This window comes from Chiloscyllium punctatum, chromosome 33, assembly GCF_047496795.1.
Source record: "Chiloscyllium punctatum isolate Juve2018m chromosome 33, sChiPun1.3, whole genome shotgun sequence".
Taxonomy (NCBI): domain Eukaryota; kingdom Metazoa; phylum Chordata; class Chondrichthyes; order Orectolobiformes; family Hemiscylliidae; genus Chiloscyllium; species Chiloscyllium punctatum.
The window spans coordinates 25,729,037-25,745,614 of NC_092771.1; the positions used below are offsets into that span (position 1 = coordinate 25,729,037).

Sequence of the window (16,578 nt, forward strand, 5' to 3'; positions counted from 1 at the left end):
TCACATCATTCAGATTGCGAAAGCAGTTAAAAAGGCATACGGGATCGTGGATTTTGTGCATAAATGCCAGCCAAGAAAATCCTTTTATAAAATACTGGTTTAACCTCAGCAAGAGTATTGTCTGATTCTGGGCATCACACTTTGGAAAGAATGTCAGGGCATGAGATAGGGGAATTAGAGATTTACATGAATGATTCCGGGGAATGAGAAACCACAGTTACAAGATTGGAGAAGTGTGAAGAGAATTTGATAGTAATGCTGATAACCAAGAGGGATCTACAGGGTAGGCAGGGAGAAACTTCCTCACGGTGGATGGATTGAAAACCAGAGGGTGGTGATTTGAGTGGATTGGCAAATTGAGTAGTTAGGATCTGGATTGCACTGAGAGTGGTGGAGAAGTAGATCAATTGTGGCTTCCGTAGGGAAGTGGATAAGCACCTGAAGAGGGGAAAAATGGCAGGACTGCAGGGCAAGACAGCACCGCACCGAATACTCTGATAAATGTAACAAATGAAATGAGCTGGAGAATACTTTAAGCTGTCATTCTGGAATGTGTATCATCTCTCAGATCTAATCTTTACATACTGAACAGCTCGATATTGTTTATGTTTTCCTCAAAAGTAATGTCTGTTCCAGCATTCTGTGCTGAGGTTGGTATGTATTAGAAAACAAACCGACAACAGAAATTGCTGGGGAAGCTCGGCAGGTCTGGCAGCATTTGTGGAGAGAGAAACAGAATTAACATTTTGAGTCCGTGAGCCGCTTTCGGAGGTAGAGGCAGCTTGGAAAAGCTGGTGACATTTATGCTGATGGTGGGAGTGGGGGCATGGTAAAGGTATTAGAGGATAGGTGGAGAAGGAGCCCAGAGAGAGAGAGAGAGCTCACATCTTTCACCACTCCAACCTGTCCCAGTAATCATCAGCATAAATACCTTTATCCAGGCTGCTGCTAGTATTGAAGAAGGGTCACTGGACTCAAACCGTTAACTCTGTCTTCTCTCCACAATGCCGCCAGACCTGCTGAGTTTTGCCAGCTATTTCTGTTTTTGTTTGTTTCAGATCTCCAGCAACCACCGTTCTTTGTTTTATTTTGGTATGTATTCTTGTGAATATCCAGTTATAGCTGAGCAGGCAGGCACGAATGGAGAATTAATCCGAAATCAAATCTGCAGTATGGACCAAGGGAAAATCAACATCCTTTTTGGCACACACTCTGTAGCGATAACTATTCGATCGCCTGCTCCATCTTAATCTGTTTTTAGTAACTGCCATTCGACTGAAGGTTGGCCTCAAATTAGCTCCAACGGAGAGACTGACGATCTCCTCTGCTGGAGAGACAGAATATCAGTTGAATCCACTGGCTGGAGGATACAAATGCTTAAAATGGAGCCCCATCACATTGCACCAATGTTTCTTGAAGTTTGCCTGCATCGCTGGGGTTGGGGAGCTCAGGACGTGTGGTAAGCAGGATGGTTATATTTGCCTGCCCTCTGATCTCACTTAGCGATTCTATAAGGCTGATCCTTTGTGCTGACTGGTTTCAGATTTCCATGCTGTGGTAGAGCGTATCCATGCGATGTGTGCCATGACGATGACCAAGACCATGTGATGGAGATGGCCAATCGAATGATCTGTGGGTACTGTGCAAAGGAGCAGGTGAGCAGGCGATCTCCTCTGCTGGAGGAACAGAATTTGAGGAGTTAGCTGGACGGTATGAGCATCACTGGCTAGGCCAGCATTTATTGCCCAGAGAGCAGTTAAGTTGACTACGTTGCTGTGGGTGTGAAGTCCCATATAGGTCAGACCAGCTAAAAACAGCAGATTTCCTTGGATGGGTATATGAATAGGAAGGGTTTGGAGGGATATGGGCCGGATGCTGGCAGGTGGGAGTAGATTGGGTTGGGATATCTGAACGTTGTGGACAGGTTGGAGTGAAGGGCCTGTTTCCATGCTGTACATCTCTGTGACTCTAAAGGACATTGCCGTTGGAGTTTGTCGGGGGGGGAAGAGTAGTGGAAGTGGGATCTGATTGAAACTTACAAGACTGAGATGCCTTGATAGTGTGGACATGGAGAAGATGTTTCTGCCCAGTAGGAGAGACTAGGACGTGAGTGAAGGGATGACTCTTTAGAACCAAGATGAGGGATTTCTTCAACCCAGGGGATGGTGAATTTCTGGAATTCGTTGCTGCCAAGCCATTGAGTGTCTTTAAGACACTAATAGGTTCTCCTTTAGTAAGGGGATAAAGGGATATGGGGAGGAGACAGGAGAATGGGCTGGAGAAACCTATCAGCCATGAGTGAATGGTGGAGCAGACCCGATGGGCTGAATGGCCTAATTCCACTTCTATATCTTATGGTCTAACCGGGGTGGTGATATGTTCGCCATCTTTGTTCCACATTTTCTTTATTGAGTGGAAATTTCACCATCTGCCACAGTGCAATTCAAATCCATGCCCCTAAACATTAACTTGGGGTTCTGGATTACCAGTCCTGTGACATCACCAACGACATCACTGTGGCTAGGAAGAATTCAACCCTAAATTCTCTTTCCCCCTCCAACCTCCAGCCTGAAGTCAGTGTCCCTTCACAGGAAGCAGCTCTCCAGAGGTTGTGTACTACTCTGCTGGGAGGGAGATGTGTGAGGAGCTCCTGAAAGCTGGTTGCTGGTCACACTCTCGGTGAGTGATTTAGTGTCGGCCATGCCTCAGTGGATCATTGCATACCCTCCTGAATCACATGGCTGTCAGTTTGAGTTCCACCACACGGGCTCGAGTACTCACTATTGGCTAATGCTCCACTGTGGTACTGAGAGAGTGCACTATTAGGAGGTCACCGTTAAACAAGGTACCATCTAACCCAATTCAAAGATACGTCCTGGCAGCAGATTTATCTGTCAGCCAGCGTCACTGAAGCCACTGCTGTTAGAGAGAGTTCGCTGTTTGTAAATTAGTTGCAGCAGTTTGGTACCATTACTACAATGACTCAGCTTCATACTCGGTGGTGGGGGGGATCCAGGTTATAAATAGGAGCATTTTAAATTCACAGTGGCCAAGTGAAATTTGTGATTTTTTTTTTCCTCCTGGATTATATTGATCACTTTGACCCTATGTATTTTGTTTGGTGTTAAGGTTGTGTCAGTCAGTGTAACTGATAACTGAGCTATTGGGTTTGCGTGTGTGAAAGATGCCCTGATTGGAAATCAGGTTAATTTCAGGCTACCTCTTTCCAGCCATACAGCAATGGGAAGCCCTGCATTTCCTGCAGAGCCATGATGACAAAAGGCTTCCACTCCAGTCACTGGGAGGGAGGTCGAGGCTGTCGCAACCGAATCAAGATGAGTCAGTAAGTGTCCTTCCGCTAATCTCCTCCAGGACATCTCCGTCCCCTTCACTTCCATCCTCCTTCCCTGCTGCTGTCTCTTCCCCCGCTCATCTGCACTCTCTCTCCTCTTTCCCAGAGTTTCTTCCCTTAGTGCCATTCACTTCTTTATTGGGAATATTGCCTGTGGTTTTCCCTAGTGAACCCTGCTGAGAACTGGAACTGGCCTTGTGCTGTGGGCAGGGCCTGGCGTGCCAGGCACTCGGGATGTTGGTTGTGCTATGTTTGTTGTAAAGGACGTGTCCTGGGCTGCTCTAGCCTCTAGCTGTGATGCCCTCTCGAGAAGGAAGAAAGGAGGTTGAGCCAAATGCTCCTTTTAACGTGTCCTCCAATTGGATCACAGAATGGGGAGGGCAATTATTTTTTAAAATCCACCATTGGTGGGGTGTGGGGATGGCTAGCAGTTAATGCCCCTCCTGTTTTCCTGTGACGCTGGTGGTGGCCTTCCTGTTTGTTACAGTTTTCTGAGTCACTCCAGTCAGGAGTCAGCCATGTTATATTTAGATTCCCTCGAGTGTGGAAACAGGCCCTTCGGCCCGACAAGTCCACACCGACCCTTCAAAGAGTAACGCACCCAGTCCCATTTCGCTCTGACTAATTGACCTAATACTATGGTCAATTTAGCATGGCCAATTCACCTGACCTGCACATCTTTGGATTGTGGGAGGAAACCCATGCAAACACAGGGAGAATGTGCAAGCTCCACACAGACAGTCGCCCAAGGCTGGAATCGAACCTGGGACCCTGCCACTGTGAGGCAGCAGTGCTAACCACTGAGCCACCCAAAACTCACTCTTTTTCAATTATGCTTGAGAATAGTTCCCTAAATGTTGAACCATTGCTACCATGTTTCTCTTGGAAAGTTGTTTCAGGATGAGGGGCTTAAAGGGTGAAGAAAACATTTAGAAAGTGGTATTGTCAAGCGTCAAAATGATAAAAGAAACCTTCCTGTTTATTCCTGGTTTTCCCATTCCCAGCGAGTGAATAGCTTTGTGTACACTGCTTTCCAACACGTGACTTTGTGCTCAGTTAGTCAGACAGTTTGGTCTGTCCTTTCATCCTGTATTCATTCTCTGTGTTCTTCCTTTCACAGCAAAGACAAACAGAAATATTCAAACTCCATGAAAACAGTGTCACGCCGATCCCAGCGTCAGCATCAGAAATGAGCAATGAGGCGCCTGACTAGAGATCTCAAACTTGGATTGTGGCCTTAGTAATGACTCCATGAGTAGGTGTGGTGTGCACGCGTGGTTCTGTTTTTAACCCCAATTGTTTCTCTCTCCATTGGGATGGTGAAAAGATAAACGTTATTTTCAGATTTTAAAGAAACAAGCTGATCTTGTGGAGGTTGGGGGGTGGGGGGGGGTGCTGGTGGAGCAGCCCCAGGAAAAAGGAACGGGACAGCTTTTAGTTTGATCTCTAGGATTTACACTAGCAGCCACCTTCTCTCACCAACCCCTCCCCCCACCCCATAGATACCTGTGGATGAGAAACACAGTCGGCAGGAAGCCGTTGTTTACTGTAGTCCAGCTCCCCTTTGAGTCCCGGGTTCAGCCGAGTTTGTGCCACCACATCAAGAAGGAAGAAGTTCCAGATGTGCTGATGATTCTCCTGCTAGCGTAGCTGCATTTATGCTGACAATGGTGAAACCATGTGTGCACTCAGGTGTGTGGTTCAGATGTGACTCTCAAACTGCCAGATATAATCTGGCACAGAGGCCTCCCTCCTTTCACTGACCTAGGGGGCAGTGCAGTTCATTCTGTCTGCGATTTTAAACTGGGTGTAGAAATTTGAGTAAGGCACTATAGGACAGCCCAGCATTGACCCCCTGCACAGACTCTGGATGGTGTCTCAACTCTAGGTCCAGGCTGCTCCTCATGACTGGAGCTTGCAGACAGAAGTTGTGTTAAAAGTTTGGTTTTGGAATGTTAGCAGGTTATCACTGTGGTGATCCTCATTTAATTTGGCCGTTTTATAAAATGCAGTCACATCTCATTCCATGCAACATGTTGCCAAACCAACAATAAGCAAGGAAGCCGTCCTGGGCCTGGAAATGATAGCAGGGAAGGTTATAACCCTCCCTTGGCTAAGCCTGGGCATCTGACTAGGATTAAGAGCAGTGGGCAGTGCCAGTGTGGAAATGTTTAAGTAATACTGTATCTGATTTTATCCGTCCCAGTCTCGAAGAGCTTGCCAGGGAGCAAGACGCTGTTTCCCAAGTGAGCATGTTATTCCTTGCTTGTATTATGCTTGGGACTCTTGTACAGACCTGGTGCAGTTATTCCCAAATAATGTACTGGCAGCATGTTGGAGGCTGCAGGAGGCCACTCAGCCCCTGAATTGGCTCATCTGTTCAGTGCAGCAAAGCCTGATCCTATCCCTTAAAACCCTCAGCTGAAAACATTCTCTGAAGTGAGCTCTGAGTTTCGATAATGAGAACATGCCAGATATTTGTCATATTGAGGCAATGCAGTTGAGCTGTTTCTGACCACTGTGCGCACATACTGCCTTCCAGCAGATGGCAGCAGTTCCTCCTTTCCAAGTCAAGGGACCCAGAAGCTGATCAGTCTCCTCAGCATCGGCCTAGGCTCAAAACATCACTGTTTCCTAACGCTGTGTGCCACAGTTCCCCAGCCAGGGAACGTTGACTCCAGGACCTTCAAGATCAATTTACAGAGTTTGTAGAAATTTAAGAAAATAAACTCAATTCACCAGGGTATTATAAAGAATGTGGACTGCACTGGATAGCTGTTTTGAGTTTGTCCTTTTGCCTATTCAGTTGCAGGTGTGATTCCACAAATAATGTCTGACAGTTGCTACCTCTGGGAGTTCTCTTTTGTGCAAATTAGAATAAATTTAAATCCTGATGTGAAAACCCAGCATTTCCCATTTTGAATAACGAAATTGCAGAATCACCCTCCTTAACCAGTTCTCAATTTTATCCTGAGTTAATAGCCTTGTGCAGACTATCTTATCCACCTCCATGTTGTCGTGTCTTGTTCAGGTTCACTCCTGAGAAAGAATAAGAACCACCTGACAGTCCACCATTAAAAGCATCAGCAGCAATGCTAACCTGATTCTAACTGATACTTGTACATAGGTTTGGGGGGGGGGGGGGGGGAAATGGGGTAAGAGGTTTAATTTCTTCTTCTCCTTCAACCCGGAGTGATGGGTTGCATTGTTACCGTCTGTCATCCAGCCAGATAGGGCTACAGGTTGAACACAGCTCCTGGTGGAAATAGATTCAGGTTCCATCGACTCTATCCTGTTCCCACATCTATGTTTGAGCTCACTCTCCTGTGCCCATCTTTTGCATGAGATAAGAACAGAAAGTACTGGAACCCCTGAGCAGGTCTGGCTGTATCAGTGGAGACAGTTAGCCACGTTTGACGAGGTGAACTCGTCAGAACCATTGACCTGAAATGCTAACTCGGCTCCCCTCTCCCAAACGGCAGCCTGGCCAGCTCAGCATTTTCCAGCATCTTTTTATTTTAGATTTTCAACATCAACAATCTTGTGTTAGATTTGTGTGTGTGTGTGTGTGTGTGTGTGTGTGTGGAGGGCAGGGCTCTGTGTGTGTGTGCATCTCCCCTACTTTAAGGTTTTCCCTCCTGTTTCTCATTTCCAGTTTTAAAAATACTTTGGACTTGCTCTTTTCTCACTCTCACACACTCTCTCTCTTGAGCTGCTATTCCTTCTTAGTTTCTTTGTCATGTGCTTGTGTTTCTGCCAACTGTATCTTCCATACCCCAACAGCCACCCACACATTTGACTGCCAGGTTTTTGTATCACCTGATGTGACTTTTCCATATTAAGAAATGACTAAATGTCCCTTTTCTAATGAGTGCCTTTGGTTTCTCAATTGTCCTGTCACAGTGACCACTGCCCACTGCCTGAATCCCCCTGAAAGGAACAATATGCAAAGATCCTGCAACTCCACCTTGACGTCTGGCCCACAGAATGCTTAGCCACTGACATAATTCACACTTATCCAGTCAGGTCCACAGGGCAGCTTCTCATCAAATCTTACAGCACTTTGAAGGGTGGGAAGTTTGGTCGTGCAGTGATGTCTTGCGGGGGAGTTTTAATGCCTTGGGTCAATCACGTTTGGCTAGGAATGCAGGCAGTAACTGGGCAGCTTTCAGACCACCTTGGTTATACAATATTGTTGGAAGTTTCTGATTTGCACTAATGATTGTTGAGGTTCCCTGTCCAGCATTGGGAAGCTGGTTAAACACCCCTCCCCACCGCCCCCCCCTCCAAAACTGAAGTTTAAATTGATTTCCTTGGGTTGGAGGCAGGTTAGCCCAGTGCATGTTGTTGCTGTGGCTATAAACAAATAGTATTTTTTTGGGTGCAGTAATAGGATTCAGTTGAGTCAGATTTCTGATTTTTGTGCAAAATTGCCACTCAAAAGACTTAATGTGACAAACACTGGCAAGATATTTTAAAATAGGAAAAGAACTCATTTGCATGTATGTAGAGTTGATGGTATTTTAAAATAAACTTTAGTTTTGTCAGTTTTGAGATGTTTGGTGTTTTGCTGTAGATCAAATTGTGATTATAAAGCCACTGCACATTACAGGCCTGTTCTGAAAACTCCATGATAGTTGTATCACAAATTCACGGCCATTTGAGCCCATCGAGCCTGCTCCAACATTCCTGTACTCCCACAGTCTCCCTGTACACATGATGCCTTTAGCGTTAAGGGACTTATCAATTTCTTCAATATTTTTGATGATTTGGCTGCCAGCCTTAAAAGTCCCTGGCTAGGCTGTAGAAATCAGACTAGTCTCCATGGAGAAGAGAACGGTGAAAGGGGATTTGAGCGAGGTTTTCAAAATGGTGAGGGATATAGAGAGAGAGAGGCCATTCCCATTGATGGGAGGATTAAGAGCCAGAGGACACCCATTTAAGGGAAGTGGTTAAATAAACGATCGCACCATGTCTTAAATCTTTCTTACACAGCAAACGGTGAGTAGCACTAGATGAATTCCTCTTGTGGAGATACAGCACAGAGAGGATGGACTGAACATCCATTATCTGAATTGTGGCATGCTTAGACACGATTCACATCCTACAGTACCGCGTGCTATGTAAGTTCAAGTACTCCTGGATTCGCCTCCATTCTGAATGAGAGCAACATATGCCCAAGGAAGGAAGGAAGGTAAACTCACTCTCATTGCTTTGCATCAGAATCCAAGAACATCTGCAGATTTCAACACGACAAGTTGTTTCATAGCAACAAGCCACTTTGTCACAAGTTTTGATTTGTAGCTTAACTTATCAAGAAGTGTGCTAGATAGTTTTCTGCTGTTCTTGGGGCAATATGGAACCAATAGGTGTCCACTGGATACGGCCATCACCGGCTGCATTTCACAAACCCACAAGGGAAGAGAGTTGCAAAATTTTCACCCACCAACACAGAGGGAATAACAGCCAGGCAAGTGGAGAATATTCCATCACACTCCTTCAGGAGATGAGTGAGTTCCTTCAGAATATTCAGCCTTTGACTTGCTGTAATTAAAGAGAGACATGGCTAGATCTACCCATGAATGCCACTGAGCAAATAATGAAAGTTTGGAATGCATCGAGTAACTTACTTAATGTGATTCAGGCGGGCTGTCAAAGGGGAACTGGACAAATACTCAAAGGAGAAGAAATGTTAATATCTGGGAAAAGAGTGGAATTGACTGGGTTGTTTGAAACAGTGTGAATGCAGCGAGCTGAAATGTCTCCCTAACAACAAATGCAAAATATTGTGGATGTTAGAAATCTGAACATGAACAAAAATAAAAGCTGGTAACAGTCAGCGAGTGTCATCAGAAGCTGGAATATCTTCGAGCTGAAAAGGTAACTGGATTATGATGTGAAAGAATCTGAAGTTCTAGAAACGGAATATTTCTTAAATAGTAACAGTGCTAATAATGTGTTCCCAAAGGGTTGAGAGTTCCTTGTCCATGGTCACTGAAAGCTTGCAATGCAGGTGCAGTAAACAGTACAAGAGCATTCATTTCAAGCCACATTTGTCATAGAGGAAATGCAGTGGAGGTTTCCAGATTAATCCCTGGCATTGTTTTATGAGGAGAGATTGTATTGACTGTGTCTACATTCCCCAAAGTTTCAAAGAATGAGAGATGATTTAATCAAAACTGACAGGGTGGGTGTGACTTAGAATATTCCCTCAGCCGGCAATTCCAGAATCCGGAATTCTGTCCTGAGACTAAGGCCGAGATCAAGCTGAAGTTTGTTACCTGGAGGGCGGCACATCTGTGAAAACTCAATCATTGAGCAGCCTCAGGACAGAAATCAATAGATTTCTGGAAACTGACAAAGGGATAAGGGGATAATGTGGAAAAATTACATCGGAGGTAGAAGATCAACATTATTCTCACTGAACAGTGGAATACACAATGGACTGAATAGTCTACATCTGATCCTATACTGTCAGACCTTGATAATAGGCCACATGGTTTCCTGTGGTGTTCTACTCTGTGAAGTATTTCAGGGGCCTAGTAGTGTCACTATTCATCTGGAGATTTAGGTAATGTTCCAGGGACTGGGTTCAGATCCCACCATAGCAGATGGTGGAATTTGAATTCAGTAAAATCTGGAATTAAAAAGCTAGTGTGCAACTTTTGTTGGTACGGCAAATGATAATAGTGCTTACTAAATCTTCGCTTTAAAAGAAAGTGGGTTTCGAGGAGAGTATCTTGAAGGACCTAAGAATCCTAGAATATGTTGAGATTGTCAAAGGAGCTGACATGGATGATCCAGAGCTTAGAACTGAAGGAGGATACAGCACTAAGGAGCAGTCAGACCACATAGGGTCATAAATTGAGGTGAGTTGGACAAGGATGAGTAGGAATTAGTTGAAAGTGGCAGCAGAGTTTTGAACAAACTGAAGCTTATGGAAGGAATCAGTGGGAGATCAGTTATTAACACACTGGTCACCGCAGGGAGTGGGTCAGCTCAGCACAGAATCACATTGAGCTTCCAAGATTATAAACAAAAATGTTTAACCTGAACCATGCAGGTGATAGGATCCTTACACAGATGCTGAAGACATGGAGCTTGGGGCCAAAGGTGAATCTTCTCAATGCTGAACCTAAGCAAAGTCTGGTTCATTTGCTGAGTGGGTGATGAATGGAAAAACATCTGAGCACATAGACAGCAAACAGTGGACTGAGAGGTAGCATACAGATATGGAACAGCAGAATTATCCTAGGGAGTACAACATTTTACTCCTTAGAATAATCCTGTAGAGATTCAATGAAAGTAAAAAGCTTTAACAATATGACTTTTTCAGCAATATTTAAATTCCAGACTACCAAATGACTACACAGTTGAGGGGATGAGAGAGAGAAGCCATTGCTAGACATATTGTGGCTAAGTTGGAAAAAGCAAATGAGTGGGTGTGTTCAATGAGGATGGTATAGTCGAGAGTTGGGGAGTTTGGGGGAATAGCACAGCAAAGTCAGTCAGAGGGTGTGATGCATAACTTTGATTAAGCCTGTTAGGATGCATTGGGAAATTTTAAGGCCCGATTGGAGAGATTCCTACTTAATTCACACACATTGGTGAGGTTAGAAAACAGACTGATTTCATTTGTGTTTTTTTTAAAACAGAAGGGTGATAATGGGCGCTTTGAAAGGGTGAAAGCCATTTGCAAAGACAGTCAGCAAAAAAAGATGACAAATATCAGATTCCAGACCTGAAAGTGAATTTCACAGTTGGAGAGGACATAGAAGGGACCTTAGAACAGACCTGAAGCCAGAATTGAGTGTCTTGCATTTCCACCAGATGATGACATTTGGCATGGAGGGGCATTGAGTTTGTGAATAATTAAACAGAACTGGAGGATGCTCAACAGTGTAACTTTGTGTAGATTCCAACAGGTTTAGTGCATATTTTATTAATTATTTATTCCACTATTGCTCTGAGACATATAAGGATTGGAACCAAACCGTGCCTCATTAAGCCTGAATCAGGGACGTGAGCTTGCAAAACGCAGTTTGCAAAGTGAAGATTTAGGGACCTAAATGCTTTTATCAGAAGTAATTTCTTTGAACCAAGAAAGAATCTGGTGTAAACAGCTCTAAAAATCCCTGTATTATCCAGTCAGCAAATGCAAGAATTAAACTTTTCAATATCTGTGCCAACAGTTAATTTTATGTTGCATTAAACAACTCTGGTCTGCCAACTCCACTTTCCTGCCTTATCTCCATAACCCTCTTGCCTTCCTGATTAAAACAGGTCTGTCTCAGCCTTGAACAGCTTCCAAACCTTCTGTAACTAAGAATTCCGCAGGTTCACTACTTTCTGAGAGAAGATATTCCTCCTCATTTGTACAAATAGACTCTCCCACAAAGGGAAACAACACATCTAGCCATTTTAAACTCTCTAAGTGTCTTGTATGTTTCAGTAAGGTCACCTTTCATTCTTCGAAACACCCATGAGTACATCAAATCCTGCAGTGTGTCAACTCCACACTGTGTCCTGACACAACCCACAACCTTCCCCCACTGTCCCTATAAACCTGTATTTCCCATGGTTAATCCACCTAGTCTGCATATCCCTGAACACTGGACAATTTTGCATAGCCAAACTATCTAACCTGCACACCTTTGGAAGGAAACACATGCAGACATGGGGAGAATGTGCAAACTCCATGTGTGCTGGAATTGAACCCATGTCCTTGGCACTGTGAGGCAGGAGTGTTAACCACTGAGCTACTGTGACACCCTCAGACCCAAACGACTCAACCTCACCCAGCATCAAACAAGTGAACTATCTCTGGACTGCCTCCAATGCCAGCATATATTTCCTTAGATAAGGGATCAAATTGGAATAAATAATTGATAAAATATGCACTAAACCTGTTGGAATCTACACAAAGTTACACTGTTGAGCATCCTCCAGTTCTGTTTAATTATTCACAAACTCAATGCCCCTCCATGCCAAATGTCATCATCTGGTGGAAATGCAAGACACTCAATTCTGGCTTCAGGTCTGTTCTAAGGTCCCTTCTATGTCCTCTCCAACTGTAATCACATCTGTGAAATCCACTTTCAGGTCTGGAATCTGATATTTGTCATCTTTTTTGCTCACTGTCTTTGCCTTTCAAAACGCCCATTATCACCCTTCTGTTTTAAAAAAAAACACAAATGAAATCAGTCTGTTTTCTAACCTCACCAATGTGTGTGAATTAAGTATGAATTTCTCCAATCGGGCCTTAAAATTTCCCAATGCATCCTAACAGGCTTAATCAAAGTTATGCATCACACCCTCTGGGGGAATAGCACAGCAAAGTCAGTCAAACTCCCCAACTCTCGACTATACCATCCTCATTCAACACATCCACTCATTTGCTTTTTCCAACTTAGCCACAATATTCCAACTGTTGTCTGACTAGTGCCTTGTATAGGCATAAGTGAGGACTGCAGCCTCCAATGCTACGCATTTCCAGCACCACTCTAATCTTGACTCTAGTGCCTCGTGTAGTTTTAGCAATTTTTAGACTCCAACCCTTTTGTCATAAAGGCCAGCAGTCTATTTGCCTTCCTTACTACCTGCTGAACTGAATTCTTGCTGTTGATTGACACTAAAATATGGCACTTGAACATTTTATGGTCCCTGGGTAGTGTTTGAAATTATAAACTTGAAAGCTGTTACATTAGAATAGAAAATTGCTTAATGTAACAAAATGTGTATCCTTTTTAAAACCTGAATTGCATCTTAATACATGTTGGAATGTTACATGTTTTATCATTTAGAGGAATATATTGCGTTTAGAAGCAGTTCAGAGACATTTGGTGCAGGTGGGATGGTTTTATGAAGAAACATTGGGCCGATGTGATTTGTAATTTAGAAGTTAAAAATCACACAACACCAGGTTCCTGTTGGTCTATAACCTGGTATTGTGTGATTTTTTTTTACTTTATCCACCCCAGTCCAACACCGGCTCCTCAACATCATGTAATTTAGAAAGTTTGAGGGACATTCTTATTAATCTGTTTAAGATTCAGAAAGGTGACATGGCAAGAACGTTTCCTGTAATGGAAGTCTAGAAGGTGGGAGGCAAAGTTTTAAGACAAGGCATGTCCCATTTAAGATGAGGTTTCTTCTCCCAGAGTGTTTGGAATTCTATCCTCCATGTCATTGAAAACGTTCAAGGTTGAGTTGGATAAAGTTGAGGGTTTTGGGGGACACAAGAAAGTGGGATTAAAGATACAATTAAATCAGCCGTTACGGGTACATTAAGATCATAGGGCCAATGGCCTAGTCCTGCTCCTTTCACTTGTTTTTATGCTCTTATTGATGTAGTGCCTGATTCTTGGAAAAATGTTGCATTGACAACACTCTCCTGATCTACAGCATCTGTGCTTGTAGTTACCTGTCAGGAAGCTCATAGGATTCAAGTCACTTTAATGTTGTCTTCAGCACTGAGACATAGGTTTGGTCCATGGTTCTCAGGAATGGCAGGACTTCTTGAAGATCCTGGAGATGCATGCGGACCAGCAAGAATTGAGAGTCAGGAAAAGAGGAAAGGGAAAAATGCTGAGCGAATATACACCAGTTATACATTTAATGATGTCTCAAGACCCTGTATTACCAAGTCTTAAACCCACTGACTCAATATAACTTATCATCCTTCCTAAAATGTGGTTACCAGAACTATACACAATACTCCAAGTGCGGCTGCACCAGAGTTTTGTACAGCTACAACTTGACCTCATGGCTCTGAAACTCAATCCCTCTAACACACGGTATGCCTTCTTAAAAACCCTATCAACCTGGGTGTCAACTTTCAAGGAACTATGTACATGGACACAGATGTCTCTGCTCACCTGCACTACCAAGAATCTTACCATTAGCCCAATACTCTTTATTTATATTACTCCTTCCAAAGTGAATCATCTCACACTTTTTTGCGTTAAACTCCATTTGCCACCTCTCAGCCCAGCTCTGCAGCTTATCTATATTCCTCTGTAACCTGCAGCATCCTTCCGCACTATCCACAACTCCGCTGATCTTAGTGTCATCCGCAAATTTATTAACCCATCCTTCTACGCACTCATCCATGTCATTTATAAACATGACAAACAGCAGTGAACCCAAAGCAGATCCTTGCAGGACACCACTAGTAACTGAACTCCAGGATGAACACTTCCCATCAACCACCACCCTCTGCCTTCTTTCAGCTAGCCAATTTCTGATCCAAACTGCTAAATCACCCTCAATCCCATTCCTCTGTATCTTGCACAATAGCCTACCCTGGGGAGCCTGACTGAAATCCATATACACCACATCAACCACTTTACCCTCATCCACCTGTTTGGTCACCTTCTCAAAGAACTCAATAAGGTTTGTGAGGCATGACCTCCTCTTCACAAAACTGTTGACTATCCCTAATCAACTTATTCCTTTCTAGTTGATTATAAATCCTAACTCTTCTAATTTTTTCCAACACTTTATCCACAACCGAAATAAGGCTCACTGGTCTATAATTATCAGGGTTGTCTCCACTCCCCTTCTTTAACAAGGAAGCAACATTTGCTATCCTCCAGACTTCTGGCACTATTCCTGTAGACAATGATGACATAAAGATCAAAGCCAAAGGCTCTGCAATCTCCTCCCTGGCTTCCCAGAGAATCCCAGGATAAATCCCATCTGGCCCAGGGGACTTACCGATTTTCACACTTTCTAGAATTGCTTAACACCACCTCCTTGTGAACCTCAATCCAGTCTAGTAGCCTGTATCTCAGTATTCTCTATGACAACATTGTCTTTTTCTAGTGTGAATACTGACAAAAAATATTTATTTAGCACTTCTATCTCCTCGGAGTCCACACACAACTTCCCACTACTTCCTTGATTGGCCCTCATCTTACACCAGTCATTCTTTTAATCCTGATATACCAATAGGGATTGGTATACCAATTAGGTTTTCCTTGATCCTACCTGCCAACAATTTTTCATGTCCCCTCCTGGCTCCTCTTAGCTCTCTTTTTAGGTCTTTCCTGGCTAACTTGTAACTCTCAAGCATCCTAACTGAGCCTTCATGTCTCATCCTAACAAAAGCCTTCTTCCTCCTCTTGAGAAGAGATTCAACGTTTTTTAGTAAACCACGGTTCCCTCGCTTGACCACTTCCTTCCTGCCTGACAGGTACATACTTATCAAGTAACTGTTTTTTGGACAAGCTCCATATTTCATTGTGCCCATCCCCTGAAGTTTCCTTCCCCATCCTATGCACCCAAAATCTTGCCTAATCACATCATAATTGCCTTTCCCCCAGCTATAACTCTTGGCCTGTGGTGTATTCCATTGCTAAAGTAAACATAACTGAATTGTGGTCACTTTCACCAAAGTGCTTGGTGAAGATTATCGCAAGGCTGTAATGGTGTGTCATTTAGACTGAGAGGGTACTAGCATTTCTCCCACTACTATTGGTTAATCATAAATGTCCAGGTATGTACAAGGTAATCCGAGGGCACTGCATTCAAGGTTATTGTCATAGGGTGAAATTCTGATTGTATCCCCTCAGAGCACACATAAAGTGACCAAATTGTTCAATTCCCAGCCAAAGAAAGCATTCCGACTTGATTGTCCCAGTACATGGATTATTAAGTAAAATAGCTGGTATGGAGTGAAGTGTTCCTCAAGCGCTACCATATTACACTCAATTCTGTTGCAAATCCCCAAAACTTCTCACCACCAAGGTGACCATTCAGCCTCTCAAGTCTTGTTGCCTCATTCCTACATTCCTTCCAATCTCGCCAGCTACTGTGCGGATCACCAAGCTGCATGCATGAGGACAGCTGGAGAAACTGGAAGTCAATGTGTCAACAGCTTAGACAAAACATTGGGCACAGCTGATGTTCAATCCAATGTCATGGACACACCTGTTGTCTCATACCCCTCAAGGCCCTGGGTTAATGGAAATCTATCCATCTCAGATTTAAAATTAACACTTGATCTAACATCAATTGCAAGTTTTGGGAGACAGTTTCAATCTTGTGTGAAGACCTGGTTTTTCGTGGAAGGTCTTGTTACATTGGAGACTATTTTTACTTTATAGGCTATGACACCCTAGTCCAAGACCTCCAATCAGTGGAATTTTTGTGTCAGTTTACAGTTTCCCTTAATATCTAAATTCTACAGAATACAACCATAATGGCACGGTGGCTCAGTGGTT

At 43.6% G+C, this 16,578-nt stretch overlaps 1 protein-coding gene across 3 annotated transcripts in view; it reads left to right on the forward strand.

Moving 5' to 3' along the window:
- LOC140458496 (uncharacterized) overlaps positions 1-7,903 on the forward strand; it is a 49,228-nt gene extending 41,325 nt beyond the window's left edge. For all 3 annotated transcript variants that reach the window (XM_072553175.1, XM_072553174.1, XM_072553176.1), the window contains exons 10-12: positions 1,544-1,655; positions 3,231-3,343; positions 4,473-7,903. In XM_072553175.1, the coding sequence (XP_072409276.1) occupies positions 1,544-1,655; positions 3,231-3,343; positions 4,473-4,545 (298 nt within the window). In that variant the 3' untranslated portion in view covers positions 4,546-7,903. The remainder of the gene's footprint in view (positions 1-1,543; positions 1,656-3,230; positions 3,344-4,472) is intronic.
- Positions 7,904-16,578: the final 8,675 nt, after the last annotated feature.